Source organism: Ambystoma mexicanum, chromosome 7p (assembly GCF_040938575.1).
Source record: "Ambystoma mexicanum isolate Mex_15411 chromosome 7p, UKY_AmexF1_1, whole genome shotgun sequence".
Classification (NCBI taxonomy): domain Eukaryota; kingdom Metazoa; phylum Chordata; class Amphibia; order Caudata; family Ambystomatidae; genus Ambystoma; species Ambystoma mexicanum.
This window is the reverse complement of record NC_090939.1, coordinates 257,971,918-257,992,249: the sequence shown is the minus strand read 5'-3', so window position 1 is coordinate 257,992,249 and position 20,332 is coordinate 257,971,918. Positions and strand designations below refer to the sequence as shown.

At 41.5% G+C, this 20,332-nt stretch overlaps 3 protein-coding genes across 4 annotated transcripts in view; 2 read left to right on the top strand and 1 right to left on the bottom strand.

Annotated features, from left to right (window-relative positions):
* LOC138525980 (trifunctional purine biosynthetic protein adenosine-3-like) overlaps window positions 1-20,332 on the top strand; it is a 615,458-nt gene that overhangs the window by 129,508 nt on the left and 465,618 nt on the right. The gene's annotated exons all lie outside the window — the stretch shown is intronic.
* LOC138525967 (uncharacterized) lies at window positions 317-5,581 on the bottom strand. The gene is made up of 3 exons (XM_069636269.1): window positions 1,212-5,581; window positions 1,008-1,118; window positions 317-527 (listed from the first exon to the last, which is right to left on the bottom strand). Exon 1 carries the CDS (start codon window positions 4,033-4,035, stop codon window positions 1,948-1,950), a length of 2,088 nt encoding a protein of 695 aa, XP_069492370.1. The 5' UTR covers window positions 4,036-5,581; the 3' UTR covers window positions 317-527; window positions 1,008-1,118; window positions 1,212-1,947.
* On the top strand, window positions 8,047-14,745 carry LOC138525965 (uncharacterized). The gene is made up of 5 exons (XM_069636268.1): window positions 8,047-8,787; window positions 8,881-8,991; window positions 9,472-13,850; window positions 13,944-14,054; window positions 14,535-14,745. The coding sequence occupies exon 3, from the start codon at window positions 11,027-11,029 to the stop codon at window positions 13,112-13,114; it is 2,088 nt and encodes a 695-aa protein (XP_069492369.1). The 5' UTR covers window positions 8,047-8,787; window positions 8,881-8,991; window positions 9,472-11,026; the 3' UTR covers window positions 13,115-13,850; window positions 13,944-14,054; window positions 14,535-14,745.

The window sequence follows — 20,332 nt, the reverse complement described above, 5'->3', positions numbered from 1 at the left end:
TTGTGCCACAAGTTCGCACACCTCCTTTTTGCGGCCTATGGCTGACTGGGTCATCTCAGTGGAGAAGACAACATCGGCCTTCTCCTGGAGCGTGTCTGCAAGCATTTGCAGTTCCTCGCGACTGAAGCGCTCCTGCCGCTGCCTGTCACATGCCTTCTTCACAACTTTCGGCATGGTCGGGTGAGGAAATGGGTGGGTTATGGGAATAGAGAAAATAGAAGAGGACCCAAAAAGTGGGGCCCTCCCGTCCCCTGCACACTGTTTACTGATGCCACATAGGGCCTTCAAATATATGGATATAGATATATAACAGCAGTTTGTTAGTTGAGCATATAACAATTTATTTGGCAAAGAGGAAAACAAAATTTGCCAAAAGGCACATTCTGTTGTACAAAGTAATTCGTGACGTTTAACATATTAAAACAAATTGCGAAGAAGCAATAAATGATGGAGAGGTGATGCTGTCCAATTGTGGAGTGGCCGACGCGTTTCGAGGGTAACCTCTTCTTCATAAGGGCCCAATTGAACTGTTGACAACATTTCAAGGAGACAAAAAGTAAAATCTTTTATTTTATTTCCATAACAGTCAAGGACTGACTGACAAGCTGTACATAACTCGGGATGCTAGCGAGATGGTGAAGAGCAGAATACTGGAGATCTAGTATGGTGAAAAGAGTGAACTAACAGATCAAAGAGAAACACTCTATACTAATAGCTAAACACATAACAAAGGAGATGTATTGTGTGAGATCCACCTACATGGTGGGATCTAGAAAATGGCGTGATGAAGAGTCAGACAGATCGAGATAAGCCAAAAGCGGTAGTGGGTTCTAAATAGCAAGGACCACCCTTGAATAGTGAAAAAGCTGAGTCAATATGGGGAGCGTGTTTAAGAAAAAACCATACCCCTCCTGTGGACGGAGAAAGAATAACTCCAAAAGAGCGCTACTGAATAAAATAAATAATACTTAAAATAAACCGGAATTGGTTTTAAAGAATGCACTCACTCGAGTTGCGGGACGAGTAGCCAAGGCAACAGGGGCATCCGTGTGGTCAACAAGTATTCGAAACAATTATACGATGCAGGGCATCTGCAAAGAGACACGTACTGCTGGCACCTAAGTGGGGACATATACATTTCTGTTATACTGGAGAAAAATAAACCTGGGGTCTCCCAACCGGGCAAAGGGACCCAAGTAGCGGTAGCTTACCTGTACAGTGCGGGGAACACTGTTAGTGGAAACTGAAACCGGCAGGCAGTGGCTCCGCGCGGTCGTAACCTAGGGAACGAGCTGTGCTGGGGACACGCCGTCAGACGTAGAAAGGAAACTAAATAATAAACATAGAAAAGGGCATAGAAGCCGGTGAGTGAGGAATATGGAGGCCATCATGCAATGGCGCATAGTGCAAGCGTACTCATAGGGACTGACCAGAGATCAGGATAAATAAGAAAAGTAGAGTTAATATGTTCCATAATGAAACATAAGAATTCTGGTGTTCACCATCGCAACGCATTTTATAATTTTGGTTCTAATGGAACAGAAATTTGTGAATAGTACAATAATCGTTACAGTCATGATAGATAGCACAAATGGTACATGCAGTTTACTCTTAATAGTCCAAAACAAATCATGTAGAGTCATGAGGCTACTCATTATATAGTGAGACAAGTATAATTCAATGGCAAGGGGATAAAAGATTGCGATGTAGCCTATTACTCATACAAGGTTCGAACGAATGGAGAGATGGTTCAATTGGTCATTCGTGAACAGGTGCAAACATTTAAGTGAATATAGGCAAGTCAAACATAGGAAAATACAGTTCCCTTGAAGAAAACATCAAAGTCACAACACTTGTAATGACAAAGAAAAAAAATTTTTTTAAGGTCCGGGATACTGACACTTGTGTATAGTAGTTGGCGATGTAACATGTGAGTTTCACAATTCACTATAGAAAGCAACTCAAAGAGAATTCATCATTCAGACCCTTAGGTTGCAAAGTGTCAAGTGTGTGGATCCAGTACTTCTCTCGCTGTGACAACAAGGATTGGTAATTGCCACCTCTGTGTGGACGTTTGACAATTTCTATGACTTGAAATTTAATTTGTGCAATCGTATGTTGGAATTCGATGAAGTGCCTTGCCACTGGGGATCTGAGATTCTTACATCTGATGGTGGATTTGTGTTCTGACCATCTTTCTTTGACGGGTCTTGTGGTTTGTCCTATGTATAATTTACCACAGGGACATTTCAATGAGTAGATGACACCTGCGGAGAGGCAGGTGGAAAAGTCTCTGATTTTGAATTTCTTCCCAGTTTGTGGGTGAGATATCGTTTCACCTTTTATAACATTGTTACAGTTCGTACAGTTCAAGCAGGGAAAGGTACCCTTCTTTATGGTACTCAGTACAAGTTGTTTGTCTTTAGGAGGTCTTTCCGCTCTCACTAGTTTATCTTTGAGATTATGTCCACGTTTAAAGGCCATCATTGGTGCTTTGGGAAATAATTTCAGGAGAGAGGGATCATTGTGTAGTATGGTCCAATTTTTACGCAGAGTTTTGCTGATTTGGAAACTCTGTCGTGAGTACTTTGAAATGTAGAGTAGCGGTGTGGACTTATCCTTGACTTTAGGGATGCGTAGTTGTTCCTTCGTGAAGGTCTCTGATCTGTTGCGGGCTTCTCCTGTGATAGTATCTGGATACCCCCTAGATCCAAATCGTTCAACTAGAAATGAACATTCTGAGTCAAGGCCTGCTGGGTCTGAGATAATTCTCTTCAATCTTAACATTTGACTGAATGGTAGGCTTTTGAGCATGGGTTTAGGATGGAAACTGCTGAAATGTAAAAGATTATTCACGTCTGTTGGTTTATGGTACACCGTGGTGTCGATGTGACCCTCTTTGATCTGTAAGCTCACATCCAAAAAATGTAATGAAGGGTCCCCTACTTCCATTGTGAATTTGATTGTGTTGTTCACTGAATTCAGATGTTCCAAAAAAAGATCCAATTCATCTCGTGTACCACACCAGATACCGAAGATATCATCTATATAACGTTTCCAGGTCAAGATTTTAAATGACCAAAATGGGTGATCCAACACGTTTTCTTTTTCAAATTTATACATGTAGGTGTTAGCATAAACCGGAGCCATGGCCGACCCCATTGAAGTACCTGATGATTGTACATAGTATTGGCCCTGAAATCTAAAGTAACTGTTGTGAAGAATTATTTCCAGTAATTCCACAATAAATTCTTTGTTCCCTCTTATATGTTCATGATTCAACAGGAGCCAGAGTACAGCATCAACCCCTTCGATGTGGGGAATAGAGGTGTAAAGGCTGCATACATCCATACTAAAGAGAATGCAGCTAGTGTCCAGGGCTATGATTTCTTGTAGACAGTTGAGGAAGTCTGTAGTGTCCTTCAGGTAGGTTGGTATTTCCTGGATTAGAGGTTGAAGTAAACGATCCACATAGATGGCCAATGGGTCAAATATGCTATCAGTTCCCGCAACTATTGGTCTGAGTGGCGGATTAATGTTGTCTTTATGAACCTTTGGTAAGCCATAGAACACAGGCGTGATTGGATATTTGTTTATAAGGAACTGACTTGTTTTTGAATCAATCCAGTTGTTTTCCAAAGCATTGTCAATAGCTTTCTGGATGATGGCTTTGATTCTAAGTAGTGGATCATTATCAAGTTTTGTGTAAGTAACGGTGTCGTTAAGTAGTTCCAGACATCTCCGTGTGTAGTAGGATGAATCCATGATCACGATTGCCCCACCCTTATCCGCAGGTTTGATAGTTAAATCTTCATCTTTAGCCAGCTGTTCAACATGTTCAAGTTGGCTATTCTTAATATTAACTGGTTTAGTGCTATGGTAATTAATTCTTTTGAGGTCATTAATGACACTCTTCTCGAAGAGATCCAAGATCGAATTTTGAATCTGAGGGTCGAAAGTACTCTTGGGGCGCATCTGTAGGATGTCATCCTCTAGGGCCTGTGATTCTGTATCCAAATCGGATTCGAAAAACATCTTCAATCTTAATTTCCTCAACAATCTGTGAAGACAGATTTTTTCTTCAAATAGTGATGTGTTGCAAGTAGGAACAAAGGAAAGACCACGGTTTAAGATATCAAGTTGGCCACTCGTCAGGTTTTTGCTTGATAGGTTGATGACTAGATTTTCACTTATTTGTATCTTCCTTTTTGTGTTTTTCTTGCCTCGTCGTGTTTTTCTTTTTCTTTTTGTCTGTCTCTCAGGCCTAAAAAAACACCTGTGGTACTAGCAACTGTCCCAGATTGAGATGGTGTAAGGTGGGGAATTGTGGTCCCAGGTGTTGGTACTTGCTGTGGAATTTGTTCTTGTGACTGGTCTTTCGGTATTGGTTCTCCCACACTGCTACTACTACTATCACTCCCTGAGTTGGAGTTGTTAAGATTATTAGCTCGACTTCTGCTGGCGTTTCTGTGATGGTAAAACTCCTGCCAGGTATACACGATATCGTTCAAATAATCGAACGTATCGCGTTTAAACTTACGAAGTTTCCTTTGTTCTATGTCTGCTTTGTAATTGCTCAATTTGGAATTGATATCTTCCAAAAGTTGTGTCAGATCCTCTTTTGACTTGAATTCTGAAAGCTGTATTGTCAGTGCTTCTATGTCTTTGTCGATGGATGTCAATGACTTGGAAAGTTCCTCAATCGTAAGTAAGATCAAGTCAAGTGAACACTTGTTCAGAATTTGATCCCATTTAGCAACAAATGCTTTGCTCTCGCTGCAGAGTGTAGGTCTCAAATATACCCTCAATCCTCTAGGGATTCTCTGTGATTTGTAATATTCCACTAGGGTACTGGCATGTAATTTCTGCGATATCTCGCGTCTAATGAGTTTTTCTAATTGAAAGATTATTTTGTCTGGGCTGACTTTACTCTGTAAAGATTGGTCTGTATCCTTGATGAGAGCTAATATGCGTTTAGCTTCTTCCGCATCAAATGCAAGTGTAGTTGCGTGTTTATCTGTGATCTCGTTGATGCGAGAAAATGACATATTTATAATGAACAAGGTTTATATCAGGGTGCTACCCACTTGGTACGTGCCACACTGGAAGACCAGTACATATGGAGAAAACAAAAATGCTGACAGTGGTGCACACCTGGTAACAATTGATATAGAAATTCAAATCATCATTATATGTACAGAAGAGCTGGTTTAAGAATTTAAAGGTGCGGGGGAGGAAAAAAGGCCTTGGCACAAAGCCTAAATCAGAAAAGAGAAAATAGAAGAGGACCCAAAAAGTGGGGCCCTCCCGTCCCCTGCACACTGTTTACTGATGCCACATAGGGCCTTCAAATATATGGATATAGATATATAACAGCAGTTTGTTAGTTGAGCATATAACAATTTATTTGGCAAAGAGGAAAACAAAATTTGCCAAAAGGCACATTCTGTTGTACAAAGTAATTCGTGACGTTTAACATATTAAAACAAATTGCGAAGAAGCAATAAATGATGGAGAGGTGATGCTGTCCAATTGTGGAGTGGCCGACGCGTTTCGAGGGTAACCTCTTCTTCATAAGGGCCCAATTGAACTGTTGACAACATTTCAAGGAGACAAAAGAAAGACCAGTCACAAGAACAAATTCCACAGCAAGTACCAACACCTGGGACCACAATTCCCCACCTTACACCATCTCAATCTGGGACAGTTGCTAGTACCACAGGTGTTTTTTTAGGCCTGAGAGACAGACAAAAAGAAAAAGAAAAACACGACGAGGCAAGAAAAACACAAAAAGGAAGATACAAATAAGTGAAAATCTAGTCATCAACCTATCAAGCAAAAACCTGACGAGTGGCCAACTTGATATCTTAAACCGTGGTCTTTCCTTTGTTCCTACTTGCAACACATCACTATTTGAAGAAAAAATCTGTCTTCACAGATTGTTGAGGAAATTAAGATTGAAGATGTTTTTCGAATCCGATTTGGATACAGAATCACAGGCCCTAGAGGATGACATCCTACAGATGCGCCCCAAGAGTACTTTCGACCCTCAGATTCAAAATTCGATCTTGGATCTCTTCGAGAAGAGTGTCATTAATGACCTCAAAAGAATTAATTACCATAGCACTAAACCAGTTAATATTAAGAATAGCCAACTTGAACATGTTGAACAGCTGGCTAAAGATGAAGATTTAACTATCAAACCTGCGGATAAGGGTGGGGCAATCGTGATCATGGATTCATCCTACTACACACGGAGATGTCTGGAACTACTTAACGACACCGTTACTTACACAAAACTTGATAATGATCCACTACTTAGAATCAAAGCCATCATCCAGAAAGCTATTGACAATGCTTTGGAAAACAACTGGATTGATTCAAAAACAAGTCAGTTCCTTATAAACAAATATCCAATCACGCCTGTGTTCTATGGCTTACCAAAGGTTCATAAAGACAACATTAATCCGCCACTCAGACCAATAGTTGCGGGAACTGATAGCATATTTGACCCATTGGCCATCTATGTGGATCGTTTACTTCAACCTCTAATCCAGGAAATACCAACCTACCTGAAGGACACTACAGACTTCCTCAACTGTCTACAAGAAATCATAGCCCTGGACACTAGCTGCATTCTCTTTAGTATGGATGTATGCAGCCTTTACACCTCTATTCCCCACATCGAAGGGGTTGATGCTGTACTCTGGCTCCTGTTGAATCATGAACATATAAGAGGGAACAAAGAATTTATTGTGGAATTACTGGAAATAATTCTTCACAACAGTTACTTTAGATTTCAGGGCCAATACTATGTACAATCATCAGGTACTTCAATGGGGTCGGCCATGGCTCCGGTTTATGCTAACACCTACATGTATAAATTTGAAAAAGAAAACGTGTTGGATCACCCATTTTGGTCATTTAAAATCTTGACCTGGAAACGTTATATAGATGATATCTTCGGTATCTGGTGTGGTACACGAGATGAATTGGATCTTTTTTTGGAACATCTGAATTCAGTGAACAACACAATCAAATTCACAATGGAAGTAGGGGACCCTTCATTACATTTTTTGGATGTGAGCTTACAGATCAAAGAGGGTCACATCGACACCACGGTGTACCATAAACCAACAGACGTGAATAATCTTTTACATTTCAGCAGTTTCCATCCTAAACCCATGCTCAAAAGCCTACCATTCAGTCAAATGTTAAGATTGAAGAGAATTATCTCAGACCCAGCAGGCCTTGACTCAGAATGTTCATTTCTAGTTGAACGATTTGGATCTAGGGGGTATCCAGATACTATCACAGGAGAAGCCCGCAACAGATCAGAGACCTTCACGAAGGAACAACTACGCATCCCTAAAGTCAAGGATAAGTCCACACCGCTACTCTACATTTCAAAGTACTCACGACAGAGTTTCCAAATCAGCAAAACTCTGCGTAAAAATTGGACCATACTACACAATGATCCCTCTCTCCTGAAATTATTTCCCAAAGCACCAATGATGGCCTTTAAACGTGGACATAATCTCAAAGATAAACTAGTGAGAGCGGAAAGACCTCCTAAAGACAAACAACTTGTACTGAGTACCATAAAGAAGGGTACCTTTCCCTGCTTGAACTGTACGAACTGTAACAATGTTATAAAAGGTGAAACGATATCTCACCCACAAACTGGGAAGAAATTCAAAATCAGAGACTTTTCCACCTGCCTCTCCGCAGGTGTCATCTACTCATTGAAATGTCCCTGTGGTAAATTATACATAGGACAAACCACAAGACCCGTCAAAGAAAGATGGTCAGAACACAAATCCACCATCAGATGTAAGAATCTCAGATCCCCAGTGGCAAGGCACTTCATCGAATTCCAACATACGATTGCACAAATTAAATTTCAAGTCATAGAAATTGTCAAACGTCCACACAGAGGTGGCAATTACCAATCCTTGTTGTCACAGCGAGAGAAGTACTGGATCCACACACTTGACACTTTGCAACCTAAGGGTCTGAATGATGAATTCTCTTTGAGTTGCTTTCTATAGTGAATTGTGAAACTCACATGTTACATCGCCAACTACTATACACAAGTGTCAGTATCCCGGACCTTAAAAAAAATTTTTTTCTTTGTCATTACAAGTGTTGTGACTTTGATGTTTTCTTCAAGGGAACTGTATTTTCCTATGTTTGACTTGCCTATATTCACTTAAATGTTTGCACCTGTTCACGAATGACCAATTGAACCATCTCTCCATTCGTTCGAACCTTGTATGAGTAATAGGCTACATCGCAATCTTTTATCCCCTTGCCATTGAATTATACTTGTCTCACTATATAATGAGTAGCCTCATGACTCTACATGATTTGTTTTGGACTATTAAGAGTAAACTGCATGTACCATTTGTGCTATCTATCATGACTGTAACGATTATTGTACTATTCACAAATTTCTGTTCCATTAGAACCAAAATTATAAAATGCGTTGCGATGGTGAACACCAGAATTCTTATGTTTCATTATGGAACATATTAACTCTACTTTTCTTATTTATCCTGATCTCTGGTCAGTCCCTATGAGTACGCTTGCACTATGCGCCATTGCATGATGGCCTCCATATTCCTCACTCACCGGCTTCTATGCCCTTTTCTATGTTTATTATTTAGTTTCCTTTCTACGTCTGACGGCGTGTCCCCAGCACAGCTCGTTCCCTAGGTTACGACCGCGCGGAGCCACTGCCTGCCGGTTTCAGTTTCCACTAACAGTGTTCCCCGCACTGTACAGGTAAGCTACCGCTACTTGGGTCCCTTTGCCCGGTTGGGAGACCCCAGGTTTATTTTTCTCCAGTATAACAGAAATGTATATGTCCCCACTTAGGTGCCAGCAGTACGTGTCTCTTTGCAGATGCCCTGCATCGTATAATTGTTTCGAATACTTGTTGACCACACGGATGCCCCTGTTGCCTTGGCTACTCGTCCCGCAACTCGAGTGAGTGCATTCTTTAAAACCAATTCCGGTTTATTTTAAGTATTATTTATTTTATTCAGTAGCGCTCTTTTGGAGTTATTCTTTCTCCGTCCACAGGAGGGGTATGGTTTTTTCTTAAACACGCTCCCCATATTGACTCAGCTTTTTCACTATTCAAGGGTGGTCCTTGCTATTTAGAACCCACTACCGCTTTTGGCTTATCTCGATCTGTCTGACTCTTCATCACGCCATTTTCTAGATCCCACCATGTAGGTGGATCTCACACAATACATCTCCTTTGTTATGTGTTTAGCTATTAGTATAGAGTGTTTCTCTTTGATCTGTTAGTTCACTCTTTTCACCATACTAGATCTCCAGTATTCTGCTCTTCACCATCTCGCTAGCATCCCGAGTTATGTACAGCTTGTCAGTCAGTCCTTGACTGTTATGGAAATAAAATAAAAGATTTTACTTTTTGTCTCCTTGAAATGTTGTCAACAGTTCAATTGGGCCCTTATGAAGAAGAGGTTACCCTCGAAACGCGTCGGCCACTCCACAATTGGACAGCATCACCTCTCCATCATTTATTGCTTCTTCGCAATTTGTTTTAATATGTTAAACGTCACGAATTACTTTGTACAACAGAATGTGCCTTTTGGCAAATTTTGTTTTCCTCTTTGCCAAATAAATTGTTATATGCTCAACTAACAAACTGCTGTTATATATCTATATCCATATATTTGAAGGCCCTATGTGGCATCAGTAAACAGTGTGCAGGGGACGGGAGGGCCCCACTTTTTGGGTCCTCTTCTATTTTCTCTTTTCTGATTTAGGCTTTGTGCCAAGGCCTTTTTTCCTCCCCCGCACCTTTAAATTCTTAAACCAGCTCTTCTGTACATATAATGATGATTTGAATTTCTATATCAATTGTTACCAGGTGTGCACCACTGTCAGCATTTTTGTTTTCTCCATATGTACTGGTCTTCCAGTGTGGCACGTACCAAGTGGGTAGCACCCTGATATAAACCTTGTTCATTATAAATATGTCATTTTCTCGCATCAACGAGATCACAGATAAACACGCAACTACACTTGCATTTGATGCGGAAGAAGCTAAACGCATATTAGCTCTCATCAAGGATACAGACCAATCTTTACAGAGTAAAGTCAGCCCAGACAAAATAATCTTTCAATTAGAAAAACTCATTAGACGCGAGATATCGCAGAAATTACATGCCAGTACCCTAGTGGAATATTACAAATCACAGAGAATCCCTAGAGGATTGAGGGTATATTTGAGACCTACACTCTGCAGCGAGAGCAAAGCATTTGTTGCTAAATGGGATCAAATTCTGAACAAGTGTTCACTTGACTTGATCTTACTTACGATTGAGGAACTTTCCAAGTCATTGACATCCATCGACAAAGACATAGAAGCACTGACAATACAGCTTTCAGAATTCAAGTCAAAAGAGGATCTGACACAACTTTTGGAAGATATCAATTCCAAATTGAGCAATTACAAAGCAGACATAGAACAAAGGAAACTTCGTAAGTTTAAACGCGATACGTTCGATTATTTGAACGATATCGTGTATACCTGGCAGGAGTTTTACCATCACAGAAACGCCAGCAGAAGTCGAGCTAATAATCTTAACAACTCCAACTCAGGGAGTGATAGTAGTAGTAGCAGTGTGGGAGAACCAATACCGAAAGACCAGTCACAAGAACAAATTCCACAGCAAGTACCAACACCTGGGACCACAATTCCCCACCTTACACCATCTCAATCTGGGACAGTTGCTAGTACCACAGGTGTTTTTTTAGGCCTGAGAGACAGACAAAAAGAAAAAGAAAAACACGACGAGGCAAGAAAAACACAAAAAGGAAGATACAAATAAGTGAAAATCTAGTCATCAACCTATCAAGCAAAAACCTGACGAGTGGCCAACTTGATATCTTAAACCGTGGTCTTTCCTTTGTTCCTACTTGCAACACATCACTATTTGAAGAAAAAATCTGTCTTCACAGATTGTTGAGGAAATTAAGATTGAAGATGTTTTTCGAATCCGATTTGGATACAGAATCACAGGCCCTAGAGGATGACATCCTACAGATGCGCCCCAAGAGTACTTTCGACCCTCAGATTCAAAATTCGATCTTGGATCTCTTCGAGAAGAGTGTCATTAATGACCTCAAAAGAATTAATTACCATAGCACTAAACCAGTTAATATTAAGAATAGCCAACTTGAACATGTTGAACAGCTGGCTAAAGATGAAGATTTAACTATCAAACCTGCGGATAAGGGTGGGGCAATCGTGATCATGGATTCATCCTACTACACACGGAGATGTCTGGAACTACTTAACGACACCGTTACTTACACAAAACTTGATAATGATCCACTACTTAGAATCAAAGCCATCATCCAGAAAGCTATTGACAATGCTTTGGAAAACAACTGGATTGATTCAAAAACAAGTCAGTTCCTTATAAACAAATATCCAATCACGCCTGTGTTCTATGGCTTACCAAAGGTTCATAAAGACAACATTAATCCGCCACTCAGACCAATAGTTGCGGGAACTGATAGCATATTTGACCCATTGGCCATCTATGTGGATCGTTTACTTCAACCTCTAATCCAGGAAATACCAACCTACCTGAAGGACACTACAGACTTCCTCAACTGTCTACAAGAAATCATAGCCCTGGACACTAGCTGCATTCTCTTTAGTATGGATGTATGCAGCCTTTACACCTCTATTCCCCACATCGAAGGGGTTGATGCTGTACTCTGGCTCCTGTTGAATCATGAACATATAAGAGGGAACAAAGAATTTATTGTGGAATTACTGGAAATAATTCTTCACAACAGTTACTTTAGATTTCAGGGCCAATACTATGTACAATCATCAGGTACTTCAATGGGGTCGGCCATGGCTCCGGTTTATGCTAACACCTACATGTATAAATTTGAAAAAGAAAACGTGTTGGATCACCCATTTTGGTCATTTAAAATCTTGACCTGGAAACGTTATATAGATGATATCTTCGGTATCTGGTGTGGTACACGAGATGAATTGGATCTTTTTTTGGAACATCTGAATTCAGTGAACAACACAATCAAATTCACAATGGAAGTAGGGGACCCTTCATTACATTTTTTGGATGTGAGCTTACAGATCAAAGAGGGTCACATCGACACCACGGTGTACCATAAACCAACAGACGTGAATAATCTTTTACATTTCAGCAGTTTCCATCCTAAACCCATGCTCAAAAGCCTACCATTCAGTCAAATGTTAAGATTGAAGAGAATTATCTCAGACCCAGCAGGCCTTGACTCAGAATGTTCATTTCTAGTTGAACGATTTGGATCTAGGGGGTATCCAGATACTATCACAGGAGAAGCCCGCAACAGATCAGAGACCTTCACGAAGGAACAACTACGCATCCCTAAAGTCAAGGATAAGTCCACACCGCTACTCTACATTTCAAAGTACTCACGACAGAGTTTCCAAATCAGCAAAACTCTGCGTAAAAATTGGACCATACTACACAATGATCCCTCTCTCCTGAAATTATTTCCCAAAGCACCAATGATGGCCTTTAAACGTGGACATAATCTCAAAGATAAACTAGTGAGAGCGGAAAGACCTCCTAAAGACAAACAACTTGTACTGAGTACCATAAAGAAGGGTACCTTTCCCTGCTTGAACTGTACGAACTGTAACAATGTTATAAAAGGTGAAACGATATCTCACCCACAAACTGGGAAGAAATTCAAAATCAGAGACTTTTCCACCTGCCTCTCCGCAGGTGTCATCTACTCATTGAAATGTCCCTGTGGTAAATTATACATAGGACAAACCACAAGACCCGTCAAAGAAAGATGGTCAGAACACAAATCCACCATCAGATGTAAGAATCTCAGATCCCCAGTGGCAAGGCACTTCATCGAATTCCAACATACGATTGCACAAATTAAATTTCAAGTCATAGAAATTGTCAAACGTCCACACAGAGGTGGCAATTACCAATCCTTGTTGTCACAGCGAGAGAAGTACTGGATCCACACACTTGACACTTTGCAACCTAAGGGTCTGAATGATGAATTCTCTTTGAGTTGCTTTCTATAGTGAATTGTGAAACTCACATGTTACATCGCCAACTACTATACACAAGTGTCAGTATCCCGGACCTTAAAAAAAATTTTTTTCTTTGTCATTACAAGTGTTGTGACTTTGATGTTTTCTTCAAGGGAACTGTATTTTCCTATGTTTGACTTGCCTATATTCACTTAAATGTTTGCACCTGTTCACGAATGACCAATTGAACCATCTCTCCATTCGTTCGAACCTTGTATGAGTAATAGGCTACATCGCAATCTTTTATCCCCTTGCCATTGAATTATACTTGTCTCACTATATAATGAGTAGCCTCATGACTCTACATGATTTGTTTTGGACTATTAAGAGTAAACTGCATGTACCATTTGTGCTATCTATCATGACTGTAACGATTATTGTACTATTCACAAATTTCTGTTCCATTAGAACCAAAATTATAAAATGCGTTGCGATGGTGAACACCAGAATTCTTATGTTTCATTATGGAACATATTAACTCTACTTTTCTTATTTATCCTGATCTCTGGTCAGTCCCTATGAGTACGCTTGCACTATGCGCCATTGCATGATGGCCTCCATATTCCTCACTCACCGGCTTCTATGCCCTTTTCTATGTTTATTATTTAGTTTCCTTTCTACGTCTGACGGCGTGTCCCCAGCACAGCTCGTTCCCTAGGTTACGACCGCGCGGAGCCACTGCCTGCCGGTTTCAGTTTCCACTAACAGTGTTCCCCGCACTGTACAGGTAAGCTACCGCTACTTGGGTCCCTTTGCCCGGTTGGGAGACCCCAGGTTTATTTTTCTCCAGTATAACAGAAATGTATATGTCCCCACTTAGGTGCCAGCAGTACGTGTCTCTTTGCAGATGCCCTGCATCGTATAATTGTTTCGAATACTTGTTGACCACACGGATGCCCCTGTTGCCTTGGCTACTCGTCCCGCAACTCGAGTGAGTGCATTCTTTAAAACCAATTCCGGTTTATTTTAAGTATTATTTATTTTATTCAGTAGCGCTCTTTTGGAGTTATTCTTTCTCCGTCCACAGGAGGGGTATGGTTTTTTCTTAAACACGCTCCCCATATTGACTCAGCTTTTTCACTATTCAAGGGTGGTCCTTGCTATTTAGAACCCACTACCGCTTTTGGCTTATCTCGATCTGTCTGACTCTTCATCACGCCATTTTCTAGATCCCACCATGTAGGTGGATCTCACACAATACATCTCCTTTGTTATGTGTTTAGCTATTAGTATAGAGTGTTTCTCTTTGATCTGTTAGTTCACTCTTTTCACCATACTAGATCTCCAGTATTCTGCTCTTCACCATCTCGCTAGCATCCCGAGTTATGTACAGCTTGTCAGTCAGTCCTTGACTGTTATGGAAATAAAATAAAAGATTTTACTTTTTGTCTCCTTGAAATGTTGTCAACAGTTCAATTGGGCCCTTATGAAGAAGAGGTTACCCTCGAAACGCGTCGGCCACTCCACAATTGGACAGCATCACCTCTCCATCATTTATTGCTTCTTCGCAATTTGTTTTAATATGTTAAACGTCACGAATTACTTTGTACAACAGAATGTGCCTTTTGGCAAATTTTGTTTTCCTCTTTGCCAAATAAATTGTTATATGCTCAACTAACAAACTGCTGTTATATATCTATATCCATATATTTGAAGGCCCTATGTGGCATCAGTAAACAGTGTGCAGGGGACGGGAGGGCCCCACTTTTTGGGTCCTCTTCTATTTTCTCTTTTCTGATTTAGGCTTTGTGCCAAGGCCTTTTTTCCTCCCCCGCACCTTTAAATTCTTAAACCAGCTCTTCTGTACATATAATGATGATTTGAATTTCTATATCAATTGTTACCAGGTGTGCACCACTGTCAGCATTTTTGGGTTATGGGAATGACAGGGTTTGAGGGTTGGTTGTGGTGTGGTTGGGTAGGATGGCAATGGATTGTGTTTTTTAAGATGGCCGCTGTGCTGTTTCCCGTTCCGCCGCAATTACGCTATTTCCGGTTCCGCCTAATTGCGGTCACCGCTAATTTCGGTGACCGCTGACTACGGTCGGCGCAATGATGGGTGGCGGTAGGTCACCCTGCGCTGTTAACGAGGCCGGTAAGGGCTATTTACGGCATGGCGTAGTTTACGTTACCGCCATGGCGTAATGCTCGTGGGCGATGGGTCGTAATATGGCGCTCTTATCGCCATCGGACCATGGCGTTAACGCTCATTACGCCATGGCGGTAATTTCGATTACTTACCACCTGGGTCGTAATGAGGGCCAATATCCCTCCAGCATCAATGATTGCATCAACATCTCCCAAGTGTACCTGGCCCATAAAAATAATTCAGCCTTTGCCAAAGACCCGGCAGCCTTCAGCTCTCTACTTGCCCTTTTTTCATTCAACATGACTGTACAGTGGGACCAACCTCCCTCCCATCCACCTCTCATAGAACGTGTTGGCCTTTGTCAACTTGTAACTTCCACTTCCCAACGCCGGGGTCATACCTTTTGACCTAATATTCAAGTAAGATGGAAAGGTATATGTTTACAATACCATTCCTCATGTGTAGTCTCATTACCTGGAATTTATTAAACAATCTCTCCATAGCCTTAGTTAATACCTCCAACCCAACTCTCAACCACACATCTACTATGGTGCAAGCCCCTAATCACCCAAGCTCTGATGAACTTCCTCTTGGAATTAACTCCCATATCCAACAACTCCTTCCTTCAACCTGTGATTAAGTCCTTCTACTCATGTCTAACCTCTGCCCTTGATTACCTATTCTTTTTTTTAATTTTTTTAATTAATTGTATTTTAATCATTAAGATTTTTACAATCAGAAGAAGAAGCTTAATTCATAAGAAGAATAGAAGTTCAAAAAGGAAATGAAATTTGAACAGAGTACTATCAATCAACATGTCCTTAAAATCGAGTGCCCTGTTTCTCAGTCCGTTTGTACCGGGAAGGCTTTTGTGATGTCTCATAGGATGTTATAAGTTGCCAACGTCCAGGTGGTTTTTTCTCCCGTCATCAATCTTGACCAACAAAGATCTTCATCCTGCAGCACAAAGTCTGAAAATACGTGCTTCAGGTGGAGTGATCTGATTTTTGAGGTATCAGGGCAATACAGAAGTAGATGTCGAAGAGACTCAGCGACACCAATCGATCCACAAAATCTACAACCGTATGTTGTTGCGAGCCCTCGTATAAAGAGGATTTCATTAGTATGCAGAAGATTTAGTCTTGCTTTTAGAAACAGACTTCGTGCTTTTGTTGATGGGCATAGTCTGACAAATGGTTGAATCTCATTAAATTTTTTGGGATTCCAAGGTTGGGGAGACGTCAGTTTATTTGCCAGAGCTTTCTCCCCAGTCCTAATCCAGTCAAGCTCTTTGAACTTTTACAAGACCTTCGCTGGATTGTTCCTGAGGGGTTTCCTCGTTCAAGGCCTCCTCGTGGAGAATTTCTTGGTTTCTCTGAGCCCATCTAGTTAGCATCTTGCAGCCGCGATCTTTTATTTCGTGTGCAATCAAGTTGTAAACAGAGGGTTTATCCACAAGCAAACATTTACGATAGAGCATCAGAGAGTTACAGCTCACTGAAGCCGACAATGAGAGTAGGCTGAGTTCCTTTTTAATACAGGCCATCGAGACACATTTAGGTAGGCCCAAGATTTTTCTCCAGGAGCTTGCCTCCAAAACAAGCCAAAAAGCTGGTGGGATAATTGGCATCACCTCGGCTCCATAGATTAATGTAGGGACGACCTTCGGTTTGTAAAAATTAATCACAGGGATCAAGGAGAAGCGGCCAAATTTCTTATCTAATGCGTACCCTTGCGCCGTCAGTTTTCTTGTTTTGGCCTTCAAGTGGTTCTGCATTCCTGTCTCATTTTTGTATTGTCCAGGATCACCCCCAAGTATTTAAACTCAACCACTTTCTCGATCTTTTTCCCTTCCAGGACTAAGTTTACTGTTCCTTGGTTTTTCTACCTTTGAACACAATCATTAATTTGGTTTTGGCTTAGTTGATCTCTAGACTATTTCTTTTCATGTACGCTTGAAGATTGCTCAGTTGGCGTTGCAGCCCTATCGGCGTGTGGTCAAGAAGTGTCACGTCGTCTGCATACAGGAGTCTAGTTATTTGTATTTTGCCCATTTTAGGAGGGAAACTTCGAAAGACCGTTTCTGGATCTTTGATATCTCCCAGAAACACCAAGAACACCGCTGGTGCCAGCGGGCATCCCTGTTTCACCCCCCTTTCCGTCTGGATTTGTAAGAAAGGAGTCCCCATTGGTCGAGACGCACTCTCATATTGGTACCTGAATACAAGGCTTTGATTGGGTCTAGCAGGGAGGGTGGACATTACCAAGTTGATAGTTTACAACATAAGAGCAACCTGTCCACCCGATCAAATGCCTGGGTGAGGTCCACGAAGACAATAAGTATTCGAGGACCACCCTGTAGGACCTTGTGCTTCACGGAGTTCAATGCCAAAATGTTGGCTGAAGTACCACAGTTTTTTTTAAACCCTGTTTGTAAGAAGTCTTTGCATGGCCCTGTTTTTGCCCAAGCTTTAAATTTAGTTAGCAGAAGGGACCCATATACCTTTACAATACAATCCAATAGCGCTATTGCACGGTAGTATGCCGGATCCCTTTTGTTGCCTTTCTTGTATACAGGTACTACCGTAGCTGATTTCTATGATAGCGGGACGGATTTAAGTTCAGCACATCTTTGATATATTTTGCTTAGAAGCAACGCCCACTCTTCGGGGTAAGCCTCAAGGTCCAGATTTGTAATGCCGTCGGGACCAGGCGCGCGAGAATTCTTTAGGGTCTTGATTTGCCGGACTATGTCCTCACGGTCATCTAAAGGAACCCACTTCACTTGGGCAGTCATTCTTGTTTTCTAGTTAACAGACTGAGTTGTTGTTTGAGCGGAGAACAAGGTTATAAAGAAGTGCATCCATACTGTTTCACCTATGTTGTTCAAGATGGTAAGTTCTTCTTTCGGCCTGGTTGAGCTGATGAGCGACCAAAATTCACGACTCTTGTTGCCCTGGATCGCTCTTTGAATAGCCTCTGCGTCTTACTGGTATAATATCCACCGGTGGTGGTTCAGCCATGATTTGTAGTTTTGGGTGGCGTCCATTACTGATTGGTTTGCTTTTGTTGATCCAAGAAATTGGGCCTTTCTCCTCACTTTTCTTAGTTCTCTTCTCTTATCAACCAGAATTTTATCAAACACATGTTTCCTGCTCTCAATGACTTTCTTTGGGCCTTTTTTCTGTTTATAGATCTCAAGTAGAGGTAAATAGTTAATTTGGCTGTCGGTTGTAGGGTGGACTTGGGTCCGATATTTGACTTTTAAATCTTCTATTGCTGCTGCCGATATTTTTATCCTTGAACCTTGAGAGTTAACTTCAAAGTGGTTAATAGTTTTTGTTGTTGGGGTTTTGTTGAAGGGCCAAGTGACACATAACAAGTTGTGATCACTGGCCTTAGTTTGTTTCACTTCGAATGCTGTAATTAGTTGCGCTAGGTAATTTGAAGTGAAGATATAATCAATCATAGTTTGAAGTACCCCACGCTCCCATGTTGGCAGAAGATTTTTGCTGGGAAGCACCTCACTGATATTATGGAGCTCACGCAATGTCATTAATTTTAACCAGGCTTTTCCTCACCGGTCAGACTGCAAAGTGTTTCCAGCACGCTATGCAGGATTGTTCGTGGCGCATGAGCTGTTTAGATCACCACAAATCAGTAGGTGAGATGCTAAATGGACTGATGTTGCCTCGTCAATAGCTTGTTCGATAGCTGGAAGAAAAGTGTTGGAGTCCATAGAAGCAGGGTTCCAATAGACATTCATAATCACTATTGTTTTCTTACCCTCCCTCGTGTTCTTAACCTCTGGTTTTGGCAGCTCTGCTTTCATCATTAGCAGGAATTGGTTGCTTATCAGTACGTCTGATGCCACCATGCCACAACTATAACGTATGGCCGTCAGAATTCCTGAAGTAGGTCGACCGAACAGACCCTTTTTTGCCGGGGCAAGAAAAACTTTGTAGCCGTCGAGCGAGGGAAGGGCAGTCAACCAGGTCTCTTGCAGGCAGAGAATGTAGTATTCTGTTAGTTTTATGTCACGAGGTGCTGTCAGATGACCATGGACCCTAGTGTTCCAAGAGCATAGCTTTATTTCTTCTGTTGACTTCTGGTTGTGATTAGAGAAGTTGCCATGTTCTCTGATCGTGGGTTGCTATCTTTTGCGTTGTGTAGATAGTACATTTGGGAGCCATGCCCACAAGCTCTGTACTGGTGCTTGTTTAGTGAGGGACGTAGTAGTGCTTGTTGTTTCTGGTCTTGTCAGAGAGGTAAGGTTTGTGCATTCATGTTGGGCTAAAGATGATGTTTGCGCCTGAGTCTTACTGCTACAGGCCTTGTTTCTAGCTGCTGCCTGTTCCATCGTCGTGCTTTGTACTTTCCGTACGAACTTTGAGGCCTCAATTGCGTAATGGTCTCTGCTAGTGACTTGCGGGCTTCAGCCTTGAGAAGATCTGCAATATACCTCTTTTCTGCCCCACCGTCTTTCTTGCCTGTACTTGGAGTCATCTGGTCTTCGCCTTTGCCGTGAGAGTAGGTTGTCGATAGAGTATGTGATGATGTTCACCAAGGCGTCAGACGTTAAGAATTCCTCTGTTGTTCTCAGAGAATTTCTTGTCGTTGGGAGTGGGGCTGAGGCTACACTTTCAACTCGTGTCTCCAACTCCTTGTTGTTAGTCTTAGGTGCCACTCGTGGTCTCTCTTTGGGCAATACTTTTCCCGGCCTATTTAAAATAAACACTGGTTCTAAAGGTTTGTGGGTTTGAGCTCGATTCCTGTTCCGTTCTATCAACTTTTTTGGCATCTAGTGTACCAACTTTGACTCTGCAATTCTTAGTTAAGTCAATCGTGTTGTTTTTTTGTGGTTCTATGCCGTTGCTTCTTGTTGAATTAGCATGGTCTTCCTGGCAGCCACCAGAAGAACCCGAAGTCCCTTCTTGATGCGATCTGACTTCGTCCCTCTCCCGAGTCATTATGTAAGCTTCTAAAAATGTAATTTGGCCAACAGTGGAGCTTGTATGGATGTATGGTCTTTCAAGGTGTCACTGACCCCTTCGTATAGCTTCATGAAAGGTGCAAGAGCAATTGTCACTGTGGACATTATTGACAACATGTCACGTTTT

Bases quoted from the DNA above. Each gene is read 5' to 3' on its own strand.
- LOC138525967 (XM_069636269.1), bottom strand. From the start codon at position 4,035: ATGTTTTTCGAATCCGATTTGGATACAGAATCACAGGCCCTAGAGGAT.
- LOC138525965 (XM_069636268.1), top strand. From the start codon at position 11,027: ATGTTTTTCGAATCCGATTTGGATACAGAATCACAGGCCCTAGAGGAT.